Raw genomic sequence first — 17,808 nt, forward strand, 5'->3', positions numbered from 1 at the left:
TTTCATCCCATGGGAACCCCTACCAGTGAAATCACAAACCCAATTCTTAACCTCATTGCCACACCACCCAATGGGAAGGAAGGATTCTATTTGAGTTCCTTAGATGAAAATTGTTCATTTATGGTTCTATTGTTACACCCTTCTGCATCAAGGGGTAGGCATAGGGAAAGCAAGGAATAGTCACTGGGTTTTAATACTATATCACTGGGAATCCAAGGCAACCTTTTGTTTTAAATTTTGTCTTAAGGTTTAATTGCGCTTATAGGACCCTGTCTTTTAGGGTTGGCATCATGACAGTTCTATCAAGAAGATACAGAATGGCCACTGAAAAAAATTACCACAATCCTTCATTTCAATCAATCAAGCATTTATTGAACATTTACAACATGAAACATAATGATAGATACATCTTCTATAATAAAGCAGTCCCTGCCTGCAAGGAACTTTTAATGATTATTAAATGGGAGAAGTGGATCTAGTTTCTTTCCAAATGCAAAATTCTTCACTTTGATAATCAACTGAAGGTGCTATACACTGTATTACAGAGATAATACTAGTGACCCATGATCCACCAGTAGCAACATTTTTTCCCCTTATAATAACTAGCAATTGATAGTAAAAAATTATTCACATGGATTGATCTATTCTCTTTTGTAGCCAAGTATGAGTTTTTGACATTGATAGCTAGGAATAAGAACTCAAGATTTAAAGGAGAATTTCTTTAAGTATATTAGTTCAGTCTCCAGGACATAATGAATTTTCTAATATTAAAACAATAACAATACTAAGAATAAACAATACATTTAACAAACAGGGATTCTAAGCTTTCAACCCTGGCTCCCAACAAGATTCCTGGTACAAAACCAGATGATTTTTTGCCTTAGTTTTCCAGGTTAATTAAAAGAAAAAAAGATATTGAATACTGAATCATTTGGCTCTTCCAGTGCTTACAAATCTTGTAATCTTACTCAGTGGTTTCGACAGTTAAACCAGCTGTTGGTCTTCAAAATAGTCACAACTCTTTTAGTTTGAGGTTCAAATTTATACTGCCTTGTTCCACTGAAGAAATAGAAGAACTCTAGAAATTGAAAGATATAATTAGTAGACAAATTTTTATTTTCCATCTGAATTACTTATCAATAGTACAGAATGAACATCTAGTCCCTGGACAAGCTATTTAACTTCCCCAGGACATTAGCTTTCTCATCTGTAAAATAAAGGGCCTAGGCTAGGAAATCTTGAATGTTTCTTTCAATTCTAGTACTCTGATTCCATGAAAACCCAAACCCCCTTGTTACTTAAATGTTTCTGTCTTTTATTTGGCAAAGAATTATTTTCCTATTAGCTTCCTAGTTTGGGAGAATTATTATAAAAACGGCTCCCCACTTACCATTGTCACTGAAAGCAGCATCAACCTTGCTCCCAATTCCAGGAAAATCTTCTATTATCAGTTTTGGATAACCTGCATCCATAGATCTTCTGTTTTCATCATATCTGAACAGGAAAAATGTTAAACGTATTAGTATAAGAAGATAAAACCAACCAAGCAACCAGTGAAATGACCTTATAAAAACTATTATGGTGGTCATCGCCAGCTAAATTTACACTTTTACATATAGACATACACACTATAAAAATCTTACTGAATATGTTATATGCCAAATGGAAATAGTTGATCTACTTTTGGATTCATCAGATTCCTTCCAGTTCTAATCCTAGTGTAAATCTATAAACTTAAGTCTACCATATCACCTGCTTAAACAAAAGCCATGAGAAACAAGGGACCTTTTTCTTCAATGTCTCTATCAAATTAATTGCATTCAGGTTCACCTCTCAAGAGACAAGATAGAATAAACAGAAAACAACACTGGAGACAAGAAACCTAGCTCTGTTGGTAATTCCTTCTATGAACTTGAAAAAAATTATTACATGTCTCAGTGTGAATTTTTTTCTTGTATAAAATGAGGAGGTTGGACTATATTATCTCTAAATTGCCTATCAGTTTAAAAATTCTGTGTATCTTTGCAAGTACTGATTTATCAATCAATAAGCATTTATTAAGTTCCTACTGTGAGATGAGCACTGTTGTGGGCACTGGAGAATATTAAAACATAAAATTAGAGTCCCTACTTTCAAAAGTCTTATAATTCTGCAGTCTCTGTCATATTCAGGATTTAGCCAGGATAGACATCTTCTTGTTGATCACTGATTATGCTCAGGAAATACACACACACACACACACACACACACACACACACACACACACACACAGATGTATATATGGAACTTGTCATGTCAATCTTTTATCACAAAATCCTTAGTGGCTCTTTCCAGTTTTTGCTCGTAATTTAGGGAACTCTGGAGTCTTCCTTCTTGACAGACTCTCTACTCCAGAATGTACTCTGCTCTGTATGGACAAATGCCCCTTCTTATTCCTGGAAATCCTTCTCTAGCTTAAAATGGCCAACTCACATGTTTTCTTCTAGAGGAAATTTTCCCTGATTTATCCTAGCACAGATTGAACTTTCCCCTTAGACCTCATAAGGCACTTTGTTTTATACCCATCTTCTATTGTTAACCTGTAATATTAAGCAATAAATCATAGCAGTGAATTAATGTCAACTCTAAGTTCTGTGATGGCAGAAACTATATCTCATCTAGATTTTTTTTATTTCTCCCCTCTATAGAATAGTGTTCAGAAGATAACAAGAACCTAATGTTTATTGAATGCTTAAATGAATGAATTTTTAAATTTTATATTGGTAAGAATAGATTAAATGGATATTTCTCTATCAAGTTCAAGATTGATTTCCAAATATTGATCCTTACCTCCAGCATTTGTTCTGTACAAAGAAATATGTTTTTCCAGTGTATTCAACAGAAACAGAAGCATCAATTTTCTTCACAGTGTTAGGAAAACCAAAAGTGCTGTAGATGCTCTTGGGGTAACCTGGCAACACATCCAGTCCCTGGGCAACCCAATATTTGTTATCTATAAATCAAGAATCTTCTATGAGAATTTCCATGCATTTCAGTTGACAATACAACCTCAAAAGAACACTTCCCTAACAACATTTCACAATAACATTGCAAATAACCAAAATCTATGAATGTGGACAATTATTCATTTTAGTATCATTTCTGTGGAATTAATTGCCCTTATGTAACATTGTTTTGCTGAAAATCCTGATTTTAGCCAACAACTTTATAAGATTATATGTGGTTTGTCTATCATTTCTCACTTTTAACCTCCAAAAGTTAGAAGGAAAATTGACCTAAGGGAAGGCAATTTGAAACTTACAGAATCTCTAAAATTACCTGAGGGCATCTAGATTAAGACACCTATGGAAATAATAATGTAAATATATATGTATTATGACAGCTGACTGAATATTGTAAAGTCAGAATGTCTCTATTCACCTTATGAAATATAAAAAAAACTTCCATTCTTATTACCAAGGTGACAATTAAAATGGCAATTAAAAACAACATAAAATCCAGAATGCATGAGTACTCACACAGAGAAACACACATGACTAATAGACTAGTTTCACAATTCTTATCTAATCTGAACTATTTATTGCTCTTCCTTAACATTGATCTAAGATATAATCAAACATCTTCTCTTTTTCAATATTTGCCAAACATCTGACTATGCTAGTAGTCGGCTATTTTCGCATCCCCACAGCCTGGGACTGATTATATGACCATGGTTGAGTCAGAGACAAACAAATAATTTATCTTCTCTAATTTGCAGCTGTTTATTCCTTGGCTATGTGCTAATTAGTGGGGCACTAGCAATATAAGAACTATCATCGAGGGATTAAATGGTCCACATAATTCTGTTCCAAACCCTGTTGTCTCTTTCTGGATTTTTTGCCTGAGTTCTCTTTCCATGGCCTTGGATGTTTATCAGTAAGGGGGATAGCATGCACATCTGTGTTACACAATTCCAGTGACAAAAACAGAGAAGCTACACATGTCACTATTTAATAGGCATGAGTCACAAACACTTTGTGCCGTTTTGTTTATGACTAGTAAACTCAGAATGATTCTAGTGCTCTGGATTAGTTAGACCTTTAGAAGAAAATCCCAGTAATGAAAAAGAATAAAACCACCTTCCCTCCTTGGTCCTAAATCATTACACAGAGGGATTGAGTGGAAAACCTGAAGCATTACCTTTGAAGAACCTGACTATGTCTCTTTCTGTAACTTCGTGAGCAGCTTCAATCCTCCTTGGGAGGCTTGGCCAGAGAAGAGAAATTAAATTGACTTCTGCCTCTGGAATATAGTAGCTCTTACGGAGATAGAACCTGATTTGAGAAAAAGGTGAAAAAAAATTAAATCTAATTGTAAGCAACTACAAGTAGATGTACCTCAGTCCTGGATATAATGTTATATTCTCTATTATAATGCAGATATCCTGATTGATTGATTAATTTCTTATGAAGAAATAAATGAGTGCGTGTTCTTTAATCTCTTACTTTCCTTCTTTACCCTTTTTTAATGGTAATAGATTATTTGAAGCCTTAACACTATCAGTAGATCAAGGGATGAAATTGCATTGCTACCATAATACCTGTGAGCCTGGGTTAGATCAGTTTATCCCATACTGTTACCAGTGAGCATCATTAAAGAGTTGTCTTCCTTCCACTGTTCTTTCCTTTATTTGTTCCTTTTACTTTAAGTAAAACATTCCCATTTCCTCACATGTAAAATGTGCTGGAGAAGGAAATGGCAAACCATTTCAGTGTCTTTTCCAAAAAAAAGCACCCAAAGGGGTCATGAAGAATTGAACAAAATTGATAAAAACAATTAAAAAACAAAAGTTGTTATACTGAATGTTTCCAAGCTGTAAAACCCACAGTTTTAACCCACTGCTTAAATATGATGAGGTAAAATGCTAAAAAGCTAAAACATTTCCCAAACTACAAATATCATTTCCTTTCTACACAAAACAAGCACATATTTTTGAAAGGAACTTATTTTCTAAGGACATGGGCACTGGCAAATTGGAAAGGGAATTAGCCTGAGAGTCAAAATTACAGCATTTAAGCCCTAGGTCTACTACAAACTTTCTATGTGATCTAAGGATATTTAATTCAAGTCTCTGGACTTGAGTTTTCTCTTCTGTAAAATGAAGAGGTTGAAATAACCGGACTCAAGTCCTTTTTAGCTCTACCATTCAGCTATGATTCTTTGGGAGTTATTTTTGACTGTGGATACATTTCAATAGCACAAGCATGTAGGTGATTTTTGACTAATGAAGAGGTTTTTTTCCCCCATATTAACAGAATCTATATTGGCTTTAAATAACAGCCCTGTTAAGTTCATAACTAGTTTTCTCTTTAATAATCAGATATAATATGGAGGCAAGCTTAAAATATTTTGAACCAATAAGTCTGGATTTGAAATCAGAGGCTGTTTTTGCATCCTGGCTCTGCTTTTTTTCTATTCTATGATTTTAAGTAAATCTTAAAATGACCTTTTGGGCATGGTATCTCCTAACTTGTAATAAAAAATGATGTATTTAAACTAGATGCTCTCAAGGTCTCTTCTGGCTCTAAATTCCAAGTTCCATTATTAAAGTAGTTTGGATGGTACAATAGATAAAACAAGACTTGAAATCAGAAAGACTTGAGTCCAAATTCCATCTCAGACAATCACTAGTTAGGTTACTCCAGGTCAGTAACAACTGAGGGATATTTAAGGATCTAAATGTGAAATCAATTTGAAAAGAGACCATGTCCAGCAATACAAAGTATCCTCACTTTTTTTAAACTAATACTTTTATCGTAAGTAGCAATAATAATATAAAAACATTCAAAGGAAAAGATGCAGATGACTTTTACTTGTCTTTGAAGAATATTGTTTCTCCCCGTAATGTGGTGATAGCATCAAAGGTTAATTTCTCATCACAGATTTGTGGTGTTGTTGGTCCTGTTGGTTGGATGGAATTATCAGTTTTCCCTAAAAGACAACAAGGAAATTAATGCCATCTTGGAACATTTCATTACATGAAAACTTATAGAATGAAGACATGTTTTTTTGAAATATGATTAATTTATTATTTATAAATTATTTGTTACAATAATAAAAGAATAATTTATTATTAATTAATATTGATTAATTTATAAGAAACCTTTACAAATGTCAATCTAAGTTGTTTGCATGTGTGTGTTCATGTATATGTATGTGAATATGATGTGATTTGCATATCTTTCTACTTACCATAGATGGCTTGAATTTTATCAATGTCATCCTGAGAAAGCTGGCCCTCTTTGGGGTCAGTGAAAGCATAACTGGGGTACATCAGGGCACCGATATCAGGGGAATGGTTAAGACCCAAAGAATGACCGAACTCATGAGCAGCCACACGGAACAAATTGTAATCTAAAATAACAACAATAAAACATATTTATGACATACTGAAATATGTCCCATTCAAAGGCATTCTCTCAGGATACAAAACTCCATCTAGCTACACAAGGATAAGAAGAAATATATAACACTTTTAGATTTAATGATAATAACATTTGTACAGTTTTAAAATTTACAAAGTACTTCACAGACAATGAATCTCACAAGAACCTTCTAATATATAGGGCATTTCAAGCTCCATTATATATGGGGGGGGAACTGAGGCATAGATAAAGTGGCTTACTCTTGGTTTTACAACTAATGAGTATCAGAATCCTTCTGAAATCAAGTGTAGCACTTTATATACTATGTCAAACTGCTTTTGAGACATGGTCAGAAATTTTTCAAAAATTATATAGTTCTTCTGGAGACTATAGTATATATATTAACACTGATGAAAAGGTTTCCCTGAAAGAATAGTATATTATACTTAAAGAATCAGTTCTATCAGAGTAGTGCTTAATATGACTTGCAGATCCACCTATTTGTCTGTAATCTCTATCATGGCTCAAGTTGGTACCATTATTGCCTAAGATGGAAAGCATTACTTCCCTGATAAATAAGAGACTTTTCAAGAAAGTGTGATTCTTAATATATTCTTTAAAATATTACCTGGAAGAGCATTATCAAGAAGATGTTCCTTGAAGGAAGAAACAAGAATGATTGAGATTTTAAGCCTGGGTAATTTGGGGGATAGTGGTGCCATTGAGAGAGAGAAGTTGAGAGGAGGAACATGGCAGTGAAGAGATAAGATATGGAATCAGACCTGGCTCAAGAAACAATTCTGCTTCTTTCTCTTGGTGATCAAATCACTTCACTTCTCTAAATTTGTCTCTGAGCACTGGCCTCAGAGTCAGGAGGACAGGGGTTTGAGTACAGTCTTAGACATTTGGTATTCACTAACTGTGTGACCTTGGACAAGTCCCTTAACCCTGATTGCCTCCAGATGGCATCCAGAGCCATCTCCAGTCATCCTGATTCATATCTGGCCATTGGACCAGATGACTCTGAAGAAGAAAGTGAAGCTAGTGACTTTGCACAGCACCCTTCAACTCAAATTCAATTCATATCCTTGTCATGGCATCACTTTCCTGATGCCATGGTCCTCTTTGAGAACAAAGGAAAAACATAATAAAGATCAAATGAAATAATTTCTACAAAGCACTCTGTGAACTATAGTTTATTATATAAATGTGAGCTATTTGATTTAGTTTCCTGCCACCCCTATGATCTATATTGTGAGGACAAAATGAGATGATATTTGAAATATGTGAATATTTATTCCCTTTCTTCCTTCATAGTTATCATTATTTTTATTATAATTACTCATGGAAACAATATAGTTCTCATGTATAGTGTATTAAATCACTCCTAGATTTATAAAACCTCATTGCAAATTCATATTTTAAACATATTCTTTCAGTTCAATCAACTAACACTGCAGTGAGATGTGGAGAAAAGAGAGGAGACAAATTTGTCTGACTTACTTTTATAGTCTTCTGTCCAGTTTTCGTCTTCATCAAAATGAGTATCTCCTCCCATATGTGGGCCTGGAGGAAAGGCATGAGCAAGAATTCCATTGGGACCATCAAAGGGAGAATTATCATAATGATCTGAAAGAAAAAAATATTTAATTCAAATCCTCCTCATTTCTCAGGTAAGGGGAAAACCAAGCTTCAAAAGACCAACTGATTACCTCCATAGGTAAAAGAGATCCTTATATCTGGTTCACCCTCAGAGATTTTAGTGAAGGTTAAGGGGGATACATCACTCCAGACTTTGAATGCTTTGCTGATGGCATCGTCCACATCTTTCTGTTCTAAATCTGGTGTATAGTTTTCAATTCTTAAAAATGAAAAAGAAATGAACATAGATACATATATAATCCCAGCTTTACTGAAGTCATCTTACACATATGATTCCTTTTTAAAAACTGTTCCTATTTTGATGTCTGAGGAGTGCTACCTGTAAGTAAGGTGTTTCTTTTCCCACTTATATTGTCCTTCAGGGGTGACAAATGGATGCAAATCAGGGACTCCACATCTAGGCTGTTCCATTATCTTTAGAGTTTCTTTATCTGCCTTTCCAGTAACTGTCAATCCATAAAATGTTTGCATTTCCTTGATTTTATTAGTCAAGTCAATATCTTTACCCTTTAGAGTTTTCATATCATAGAATTTCTCAAGAAAGTCCTGAAGAAAGAGAAAAATAAATGTAAACATTAAATATCAGACATTTTCTAGATTAAATAAAACTCCAGGTTGGTGAGCTGATAATTATACCAGGAATGATGGGAGATAGAGGGTGGAATAACACTTTCATTAATCTGTTAATTTAGAGGTTTCTAATTCTTATAAATTTTCTAAGTAGTATCTAAGTTCCTTGCTCCCCTCTGACCTTGAATAGTTTGGTAAGTATACATTAGTATTGCAAAAAGAAAAAGTCCCTGATTTTTACACCTTTGCTATGTCGAAAATTGTGTCTCCTTGAATCAAATATCAGATTCTTTTATTCCTCCTCAAAAGAATTAGCAAAACACAAATATAATCTGGTTTGTTATTTCTGGCAGAGTAATCTTTTCTTGAATGAAAAACTCTACTGACAAAGCCCACAGTCCTATTTCAAATCAATCCCTCCAGAAAGTTTCCATCTCCAGCAAAAAAAGGCCAATATTTACCACGACAATTTGTTGGTCTTTGGCTTTGGTTTTCAAACCTGCAGGGAAGCAATGGGAGCCTGTGAGGCAGAGGATGAGCAAAGGGAGAAGGTTCTTCATTCTTGCCCTTCTCTGTGGCTCGGGCTGAGGCAGCAGCTCTTTACCTGCCTCCTGATGTACTCTCACCCTTCAAGAAGAGTGCTCTTTATATAGTATTTGCGGAGCCCAAAAAACTAGTAAGTCACTGACTCATATTTTATAACATCCTCTGGATCAGCAATTTATCAGTAACAATGACACAAACCTAAAGCAGATTAAATGGTCAACTTCTATGGTGCAATCTTATGATTAACACAAAACAGGATGTTTATTAAAGAGGCAAACACATGCAATACTTTCTTTGTTCCTGTTTGTGCTGTTTTGATAAAAGTACCATGTTTGTGAATGTTGTAGAGTATGTAAAACTTCCTCTGTGCTTACAATGAGCAATTTTACTTTGATAACTAGCCTCAAGCTATGACTTTTCTCCATGTAGGCATTTCTATACATTCTTCCTAAGTGAGAGGAAACAAATTACAGAAGAAACCCTTTACATAGCTGGACAAAGGGGACAAAAGTACAACTCTCCAATCCTACAACTACAGATTACACTTCTCCAGGGTTCATAGAATCACAAATTTTCAGGATTGGAAGGAACTTCAGAGTCCACTAAGAATATAATCATACCCAAAAAGAATATCCACTATAATATCTTCATCATTATCATCATCATCATAGCTAACATTTTATAATGCTTAAAAGTCTGAAAAATACTTTAGATAATTTATCTTATTTGATTCTCACAACAACCGTATGAGAAAGATGCTATAATTATTCTCATTTTTTGCAGATGAAGAAACTAAGAGGTGAACAGTAGTAAAATGACTAGTAATTATCTAGATCTAGTAATTATCTAGGGCAGGATTTGAACTCAAGTTTTCCCTGATCCCAAGTTCAGCATTGTATTTGCTATTTCACATACTGAACAAGGCAATAGAACCAATTACCTTTTGAAATAACTCATTCCATTTTTAATAGCTCAAATTATTAGGAAGTGTTTCCTGATATCAGGCCTAGACTTGCTCCTTTGTATCTTCTACCCATAGCTTCTGGTTATGCCTACTGGGGCCAAAAGGAACAAGTTTAAACCTTCCTTCACAAGACAGCTTTTCAGACCTCTGGTAAACAGTTATTCAGCTTTTCTCTACTCTGAAATAACCATTCTAGATTTCTTCCTTGTATGTATTTAAAGGTCTGATTACTCTTTTCTGAACCCTTAGCATCTTTTCAAAGTCCTTAAACTGTTGTGCCTAGAATTAAATGGAACAATTCAGGTGAACTCTGATAAGCGACTATGATGAATTTCATTTCTGTCTTCCTGAAAGCTAGGCCCTTGCAAAATATATGGTATTGCCTTTTTTTGAGCTTGTAGTCAAGTAAAACTCTTCAGAACAACTGCTGTTAACAACTCACCTCTGCTATCTCCTACTTGTGAAATAGAATTGTTTTACCCATCTGCAAAAATATCTATTTATTCTGATTGTATTTCATATTATTAGTTTTAACAGCTCATTGTGTATTTTATCAAGATGCTTTTAATTACTATTTCTGTTAGCCATTCTTTTAAGGTTGATATCATTTGCAAAATTGTGAGAATGTTCTCTATACCTTTGTATAAATAACTGATAAAAAAAATTTAAACATTACAAGGTCAAGAATAAATTTCTGGGCTACTTCATTAAAGACCTCTTGCCATATTGACATTGAATCATTAGTAACTACATTAGAATCCAATCATTCAACCATTTCTGAATGCAAATGATTTTATTATTCTCTAACTATATCTCTTCATCCCTACAAGAACAGTTTGAGAATCTTTCTCAAAAGTTTTATTAAAATCTAGCTAAACTGTATTTATAGCATTCTCCTTCATCATATACTTTATTAATCTTGCCAAAGAGAAATGAGAATGAGTATGGCATGGAATTTTCTTTAAGAAGTTATACTGGTGGGGTCGGCTAGGTGGCATAGTAGATAAAGCACCGGCCTTGGAGTCAGGAGTACCTGGGTTCAAATCCAGTCTCAGACAATAATTACCTAGCTGTGTGGCCTTGGGCAAGCCACTTCACCCTATTTGCCTTGCAAAAACCTACTTGGAGGCAGCTAGGTGGTGCAATGGATAGAGCATTGGCCCTGGAGCCTGGAGTACCTGAGTTCAAATCTGGCCTCAGACACTTAATAATTACCTAGCTGTGTGGCCATGGGGAAGCCACTTAACCCCATTTGCCTTACAAAAAAAAAAAACTAAAACAGAAGTTATACTGACTTTATAGAACCATTGCTTCTCTTTCTGGGACAGTTATATGGCCCAATGGAGATATCATTGATCTTATAATCAGAAAGACCTGAATTTAAATCTGGCCTTACTAGCTCTGTGATCCTGGGCATCATTTAAGCCATTTGTTTCAGTTTCTTCATCTATAAAATGAGCTGGGGAAGGAAATGACAAAATACTACATACAGTATCTTTGCAAAGAAAACTTCAAATGGGAGTCATGAAGAGAGTGGGACACGATTGAACAAGAAGATTCTCTTTCTAGATGTTCACCAGTCATTTCTTTAATGATCAATTCTAGTATTTTCTCAGGAATTGAAGCCAAGCTTCTGATCTATATTTTTCAGTTTTTGTTCTTTTCCTATTTTTGAAAAATAAGACAACCTTTTCATTCTTCCAAACTTATGGTATCTCTTACATTTTCCATGATCTTTTAAATATGACATGCAGATACTCAACCATCAAATTTTCTTGTTCTTTAAAAAACTAAATGAGAGAGTCATCTGGGTCAAGAGGCTCGAGTTCAGCAAGGACAGCTAAAATTCCCTTTCTAAATCCTTATTTATCTTGTATTTTCTGTCATTTCCAGTTACTTTAAAAACTATTCTCTTCATTACTGGAAAGCATATGTTACTTCCTTGTAGGGCTCATTCACCCAACTCATATTGTCTGATTGGATACCTAGACAGGTAGCTATTAGTACTCCTGAGGGTCTAAGAGTAAATCTGTGGGTAGCTTTCCTTCAAATACTAGCATATAAACCCCCACCAATGTGTTTTCCCTTTTCAGTCATAATTTTAATATATGAGTTAACTCAAATGACATAGGGAGAATAATAATTGCAAATAATTTCCCATAATAAATATATCATTATTGACTACAAATACTTCCAGAATCTGGGAGGAAGAATGGTAATATAATAGACACATTGGCCAGGCCAAAGGGTCAGTCTGTTTCCAGATCAAGCAGTTGGAATCTTATATTCATATGGTGCACTAAAAAAGTTCTTTAAGGCACAGACACTTTTGATTTCTTTCTATTCAATTTTAGTATACCATTTCTCCTGTTTCCAGGGTGATGAATATCTGAAGACTTTTCTTTTAACTTCTCATAACTTATGGATACCTTTAGCTTTTACTAAAGTCTCTTACAATTAAATCAAATTCTATATAGAAGACAAATAATTATTCTCTAATAATCAGCCCTGTAGTGACAGTATTATTTATTCACTCAGATATTCAACAGACAAGGTAGATAAAATAGAAAGAGTCCTAATAGAAAGAGACAGGGGACCTGAGTTTGCATCTTTTTGACCTTAGGTGGTCACCACTGGAGTACCCCAAAAGAGTTATCTCTTATTATCACTACATGCCTGGTTGAACTCCTATGAAACTCATATATTTAAAACATGTTTATTAAATATATGTTGTTTTTAGTAAATATTTAAAATAAAAATGAGTAGAACTTCAGATTGTAATTGAATGGCAAGACTGAAATATTCTTTTCATCCAGGAGATGTCAGTCATGTTACCTCTGCTTATGATCCTATGACTTGTGGAAGCAGAATACAATCAGAATTAGGTGGAAAATTTGGGCAGAGAAATGACTAGTGTTGAAGTTGTAAAAGAAAAGAAGTTATTTGGGAGTGGACTGAATTTAGCCCTGGGAAATTTAAAGATGGAGTTGAGTTAGTCTCGGGGCTATGTCAGTCAATCAATGCTAGATTTTGAATAATTAACATTTCTATGCCTTGTAAATTCATAATTTCTTTGGCCTATATTTTGTTTTATATCTCTCTCTTATCTGTCATGGGGGAAAAACCATCTTGGAAAATGATGGCCCTAGGAGATAAAGTGAGGAAGAGAATTGTGTCCACTTATAGACCAAGAGATGTTTTCTCGGAATAGTGTACTTGAAAAGTTATAGTAGGCAACAGTCAACAATACAAAGAAAAGAGGCAGTATCCCATCCTCCACTTAATTTGTAGTAAATCTCCCATTAAAGAGGGTGGAAATTCTCAGTAGTGGTCCCTGGGGTCCACTTCTTGCTGTGTATATGTTGTTCATTACTTACCACATTAATATCCTACTTTAGGAGAAATATTCACAGTTTAGAGACTATCTCTATAGCCTAGCTGAACCATTTTGTTAAAGAGAATGACATGATGAGAATTGGAAATGTTTTTTCTGCATAAGATTCAGAATGCTAGATCAGGAAAGTATTGACTACACATTAATCGAGATCACACAACCTGGGAAGCACCTAAAACTTCCAAATCCCAGAATTAATTCTAAGAACAGCATTGTGAGAAAGGCTGAAGCTTGAGTTAGTAACCCACCAATGATTTTTCTCCAAATACTAATTCCAGGAATAGAGTCCAACATTAACCAAATGAAGAAATATGGAGGAAAATGAGCAAAAAAAGGATCCAACAATAAAAAGCTACTATGGTGATGGGAAAGATTCGGATAAATTCATAAGAAGATGATGGAGTCAAAACAGCTATAAGCAAAAACTCAGAGGAAAATGAAAATTGAACATAAATCTGACAAGAATTCCTATAAGAGTTAAGAAAAAGAATTTTAATTGAAAAGTGGTAGAAGAAAAATAAGGCAAAGAAATGAAAACAAATGAAAAATATGAAAAGAATTAACAACTTTGTAAAAGAGGCACAAAAAATACTGATGAAAATAACTCCTAAAAATACTAGAATAGGTCAAATGGAAAGATACAAAAACTCATTAAGAAAATAATTATTTAAAAATTAAAATTGGATAGGGCAAACTAGTAACTCTATGAGCTATCAAGAAACACTAAAATAGAGTCAAGGGGCAGCTAGGTGGTGCAGTGGATAGAGCAACAACCCTGGAGTCAGGAGGACCTGAGGTCAAATCTTATCTCAGACACATAAGAATTGCCTAGCTGTGTGACCTTGGGCAAGTCACTTAACCCTATTGCCTTGTAAAAGCTAAAAAAAATAGTCAAAAGAATTAAAAAGTGAATAAAAAGTGAAATATAAGGAAAATTTACTTGGAAAACAGATCAAGAAGAGATAATTTCAGAGCCATTAGATTACCTGAAATGTCATTTAAAGGAAAAATCTAAACATCATATTTCAAGAAATTATCAAGAAAAAATACTCAGATATCCTTGAATAGGATAGAAATTGAAAAAATTTACTAATCACAATCTAAAAGAGACTCCACAATGAAAATTCCAAGGAATATTATAGAAAAATTCCAAAGCTTTCAGATTAAAGAGAAAATATTTCAAGTAGCTAGAAAGAAAAAAATTCAAGTGTGATGGAGCTATGGTCAGAATCATACAAGATCTAGGAGCAAAGGGCTTGGAGTATGATATTCCAAAAGGTAAAAATTGGGGTTGCATATAATCTTTTAAGGGGGGAGGAAATTAGATATTTAATTCAATAGCAAATTTTCAAACATTCCTAATGAAAAGACTAGAACTGAATGGAAAAAATTGGCTTTTAGATACAAAAGAAGTATGAAAAGATAAACATGAAAAAGAAATCATAAGAGACTCATTTAGGTTAAACTGTTATCTTTTCATGTGAGAAGATGATTAATGTATCTTCTAGTGTTTTAATCAGAATTAGGACAGTCAGACTGATTCTATGTAGAAAGAGGATATGGGAGTCAGTCAATTTAACATCACATTAAATAAAGGGATGTTAAATAAGGGGATAGGTAAGAAAAAGGGATTCACTAAGAAGAAAGGGAAGGGATCAAAAGAAGAGGAAAATTATCTCACATAAATGATGTACATAAGGAAGAGCTTTTACAGTGGACAAGAAAGTGGTAAGGTAGTGGTGTGCACAATACCTGAATTTCACTCCCATGCTGGTTAGTTCAAAGGGAAATTCACACATACATACAATACATACATATACCTATGTATGTAATGTATTACTAATACATACACATGTGTATGTATGTATTACCCTATTAGTAATAGAAGTATCTCTTACCTAATAGGAAAGTAAAAGGGAAAGGTATAAGAAAAATGGAGAGACTAAAATGCAGAGCAGTTAAAAGAGGATAGTGATTAGAAGTAAAATATACTTTAGAGAAGCAACAGGATAAAAAAGAAGAATAAACAAAAAAAGATATGATGTATAAAAATAGACAATAATAAAAACTGTTAATGTAAATGGAATGAAAAATCATCCATAAAGTGAAAATAGATAACAGAATTATTAGAAATAAGAATCCAACAATAAGTTGTTTTTAAGAAACACTTTTTTTTTAGGTTTTTTGCAAGGCAATGAGATTAAGTGGCTTCCCCAAGGCCACAGAGCTAGGTAATTATTAAGTGTCTGAGGCTGGATTTGAACTCAGGTACTCCTGACTCCAGGGCTAGTGCTCTATCCACTGTACCACCTAACCGCCCCAAGAAACACTTTTTTTCAAGGAAAGTAATCTATTCATTTTTGAATTTTACAATTTTTCCCCTAATCTTGCTTCCCTTCCCCCAACCTCCACAGAAGGCAGTCTGTTTTTCTTTACATTGTTTCCATGCAATATATTGATCTAAATTGAATGTGTTGAGAGAGAAATCATATCCTTAAGAAAAAAATAAGATAGCAAAATTATATAATAAGATAACTGTTTTAAAAAAATAATTAAAGGTAATAGTCTTGGTCTTTGTTCAAACTCCACAATTCTTCTTCTGTATACAGATGGTATTCTTCATCATAGATACCTCAGAATTGTCCGTGATTGTTGCACAGATGGAATGAGCATTACCATTAAGATTGCTAATAAACCTCATGTTGCTGTTATGGTGTACAATGTTCTTCTGGTTCTGCTCATCTCACTCAGTGTCAGTTCATGCAAATCTTTCCAGGCTTCTCTGAATTCCCATCCCTCCTGATTTCTAATAGAACAATAGTGTTCCATAACGTACATATATCAAAATTTGTTCAGGCATACCCCAACTGATGGATATTCACTCCATTTCCAATTTTTTGCCAACACAAATAGTGCTGCTATGAATATTTTTGTACAAGTGATGTTTTTACCCTTTTTCATGATCTCTTCAGGATATAGACCCAGTAGTAGTATTGCTGGATCAAAGGGTATGCACATTTTTATTGCCCTTTGGGTGTAATTCCAAATTGCTCTACAGAAAGGTTGAATGAGTTCATAGCTCCACTAAAGATATATCAGTGCTCCAGATTTCCCACATCCCTTCCAACATTATCATTGTCCTTTCTGGTCATATTGGCCAGTCTGACAGATATGAGATGGTACTTCAAATGTGCTTTAATTTGCATTTCTCTAATAAGTAATTATTTAGAGCAATTTTTCATAAGACTATGGATTGCTATTATTTCCTCTTCTGTAAATTGCCTCTGCATATCCTTTGACCATTGGGGAGTGGCTTGGTTTTTTTATAAATTTGACTCAATTTCTTATATATATATTTTTTTTTATAAATTTGACTCAATTTCTTATATATATGTTTAGAAATGTGTCCTTTGTCAGGAATACTAGTTGCAAAATTGTTTCCCAATTTACTACATTTCTTTTGATCTTGGTTACAGCGATTTTGTCTGTGCAAAAGTCTTTTGATTTAATGTAATCAAACTTATCTAGGCTTTTTTTTTAGGTTTTTGCCAAGCAATGGGGTTAAGTGGCTTGCCCAAGGCCACACAGCTAGGTAATTATTAAATGTCTGAGGCAGGATTTGAAATCAGGTACTCCTGACTCCAGGGCTGGTGCTCTATCCACTGAGCCACCTAAGCTGCCCTCTAGTTTGTTTTTAATGATATTTCCACCTCTTCCTTGGTCATAAACTGCTTCCCTTTCCATAAATCTGACAGGTAAACTACACCTTGATCTTCTAGTTTGCTTATAATATTGTCTTTTATGTCTAAATCCTGTATCCATTTCGGGCTTATCTTAGTATAGGATGGGGGTGTTGGTCTAATCCAAGTTTCTGCTGTACTGTCTTCCAATATTCCCAACAGTCTTTATCAGAGAGAGTTTTTTTATCCCAAAAGCTGGACTTTTTGGGTTTATCAAACAGAAAATTACTATAATCATTTCCTGCTATTGTACCTAGTCTCTTCCACTGACCCACCAATCTATTTCTTAGGCAATACCAGACAGTTTTGATGATTGATGCTTTATAATATAATTTTAGATCTGGTAGGGCTAAGCCACCTTCCATTTGCATTTCATTTTCATTAAACCCCTGGAAATTCTTGACTTTTTATTTCTCCACATGAATTTACTTACAATTTTTTAAAATTTATTAAAGTAATTTTTAGGAATTTTGATTGGTAGGGCACTAAATAAATAGTTTAATTTAGGTAGAATTATCATTTTCATTA

General features: G+C 34.0%; 1 protein-coding gene across 1 annotated transcript; it reads right to left on the reverse strand.

The window, feature by feature from the left end:
* Positions 1 to 343: 343 nt before the first annotated feature.
* On the reverse strand, positions 344 to 9,287 carry LOC141508180 (interstitial collagenase-like). The gene is made up of 10 exons (XM_074216563.1): positions 9,098 to 9,287; positions 8,386 to 8,612; positions 8,117 to 8,265; positions 7,908 to 8,033; positions 6,232 to 6,393; positions 5,853 to 5,970; positions 4,180 to 4,313; positions 2,830 to 2,992; positions 1,391 to 1,494; positions 344 to 1,078 (listed from the first exon to the last, which is right to left on the reverse strand). The coding sequence occupies exons 1-10, from the start codon at positions 9,194 to 9,196 to the stop codon at positions 969 to 971; spliced, it is 1,392 nt and encodes a 463-aa protein (XP_074072664.1). The 5' UTR covers positions 9,197 to 9,287; the 3' UTR covers positions 344 to 968.
* Between the last annotated feature and the right edge of the window lie 8,521 nt (positions 9,288 to 17,808).

This window comes from Macrotis lagotis, chromosome 1 (assembly GCF_037893015.1).
Source record: "Macrotis lagotis isolate mMagLag1 chromosome 1, bilby.v1.9.chrom.fasta, whole genome shotgun sequence".
NCBI classification, from domain to species: Eukaryota; Metazoa; Chordata; class Mammalia; order Peramelemorphia; family Peramelidae; genus Macrotis; species Macrotis lagotis.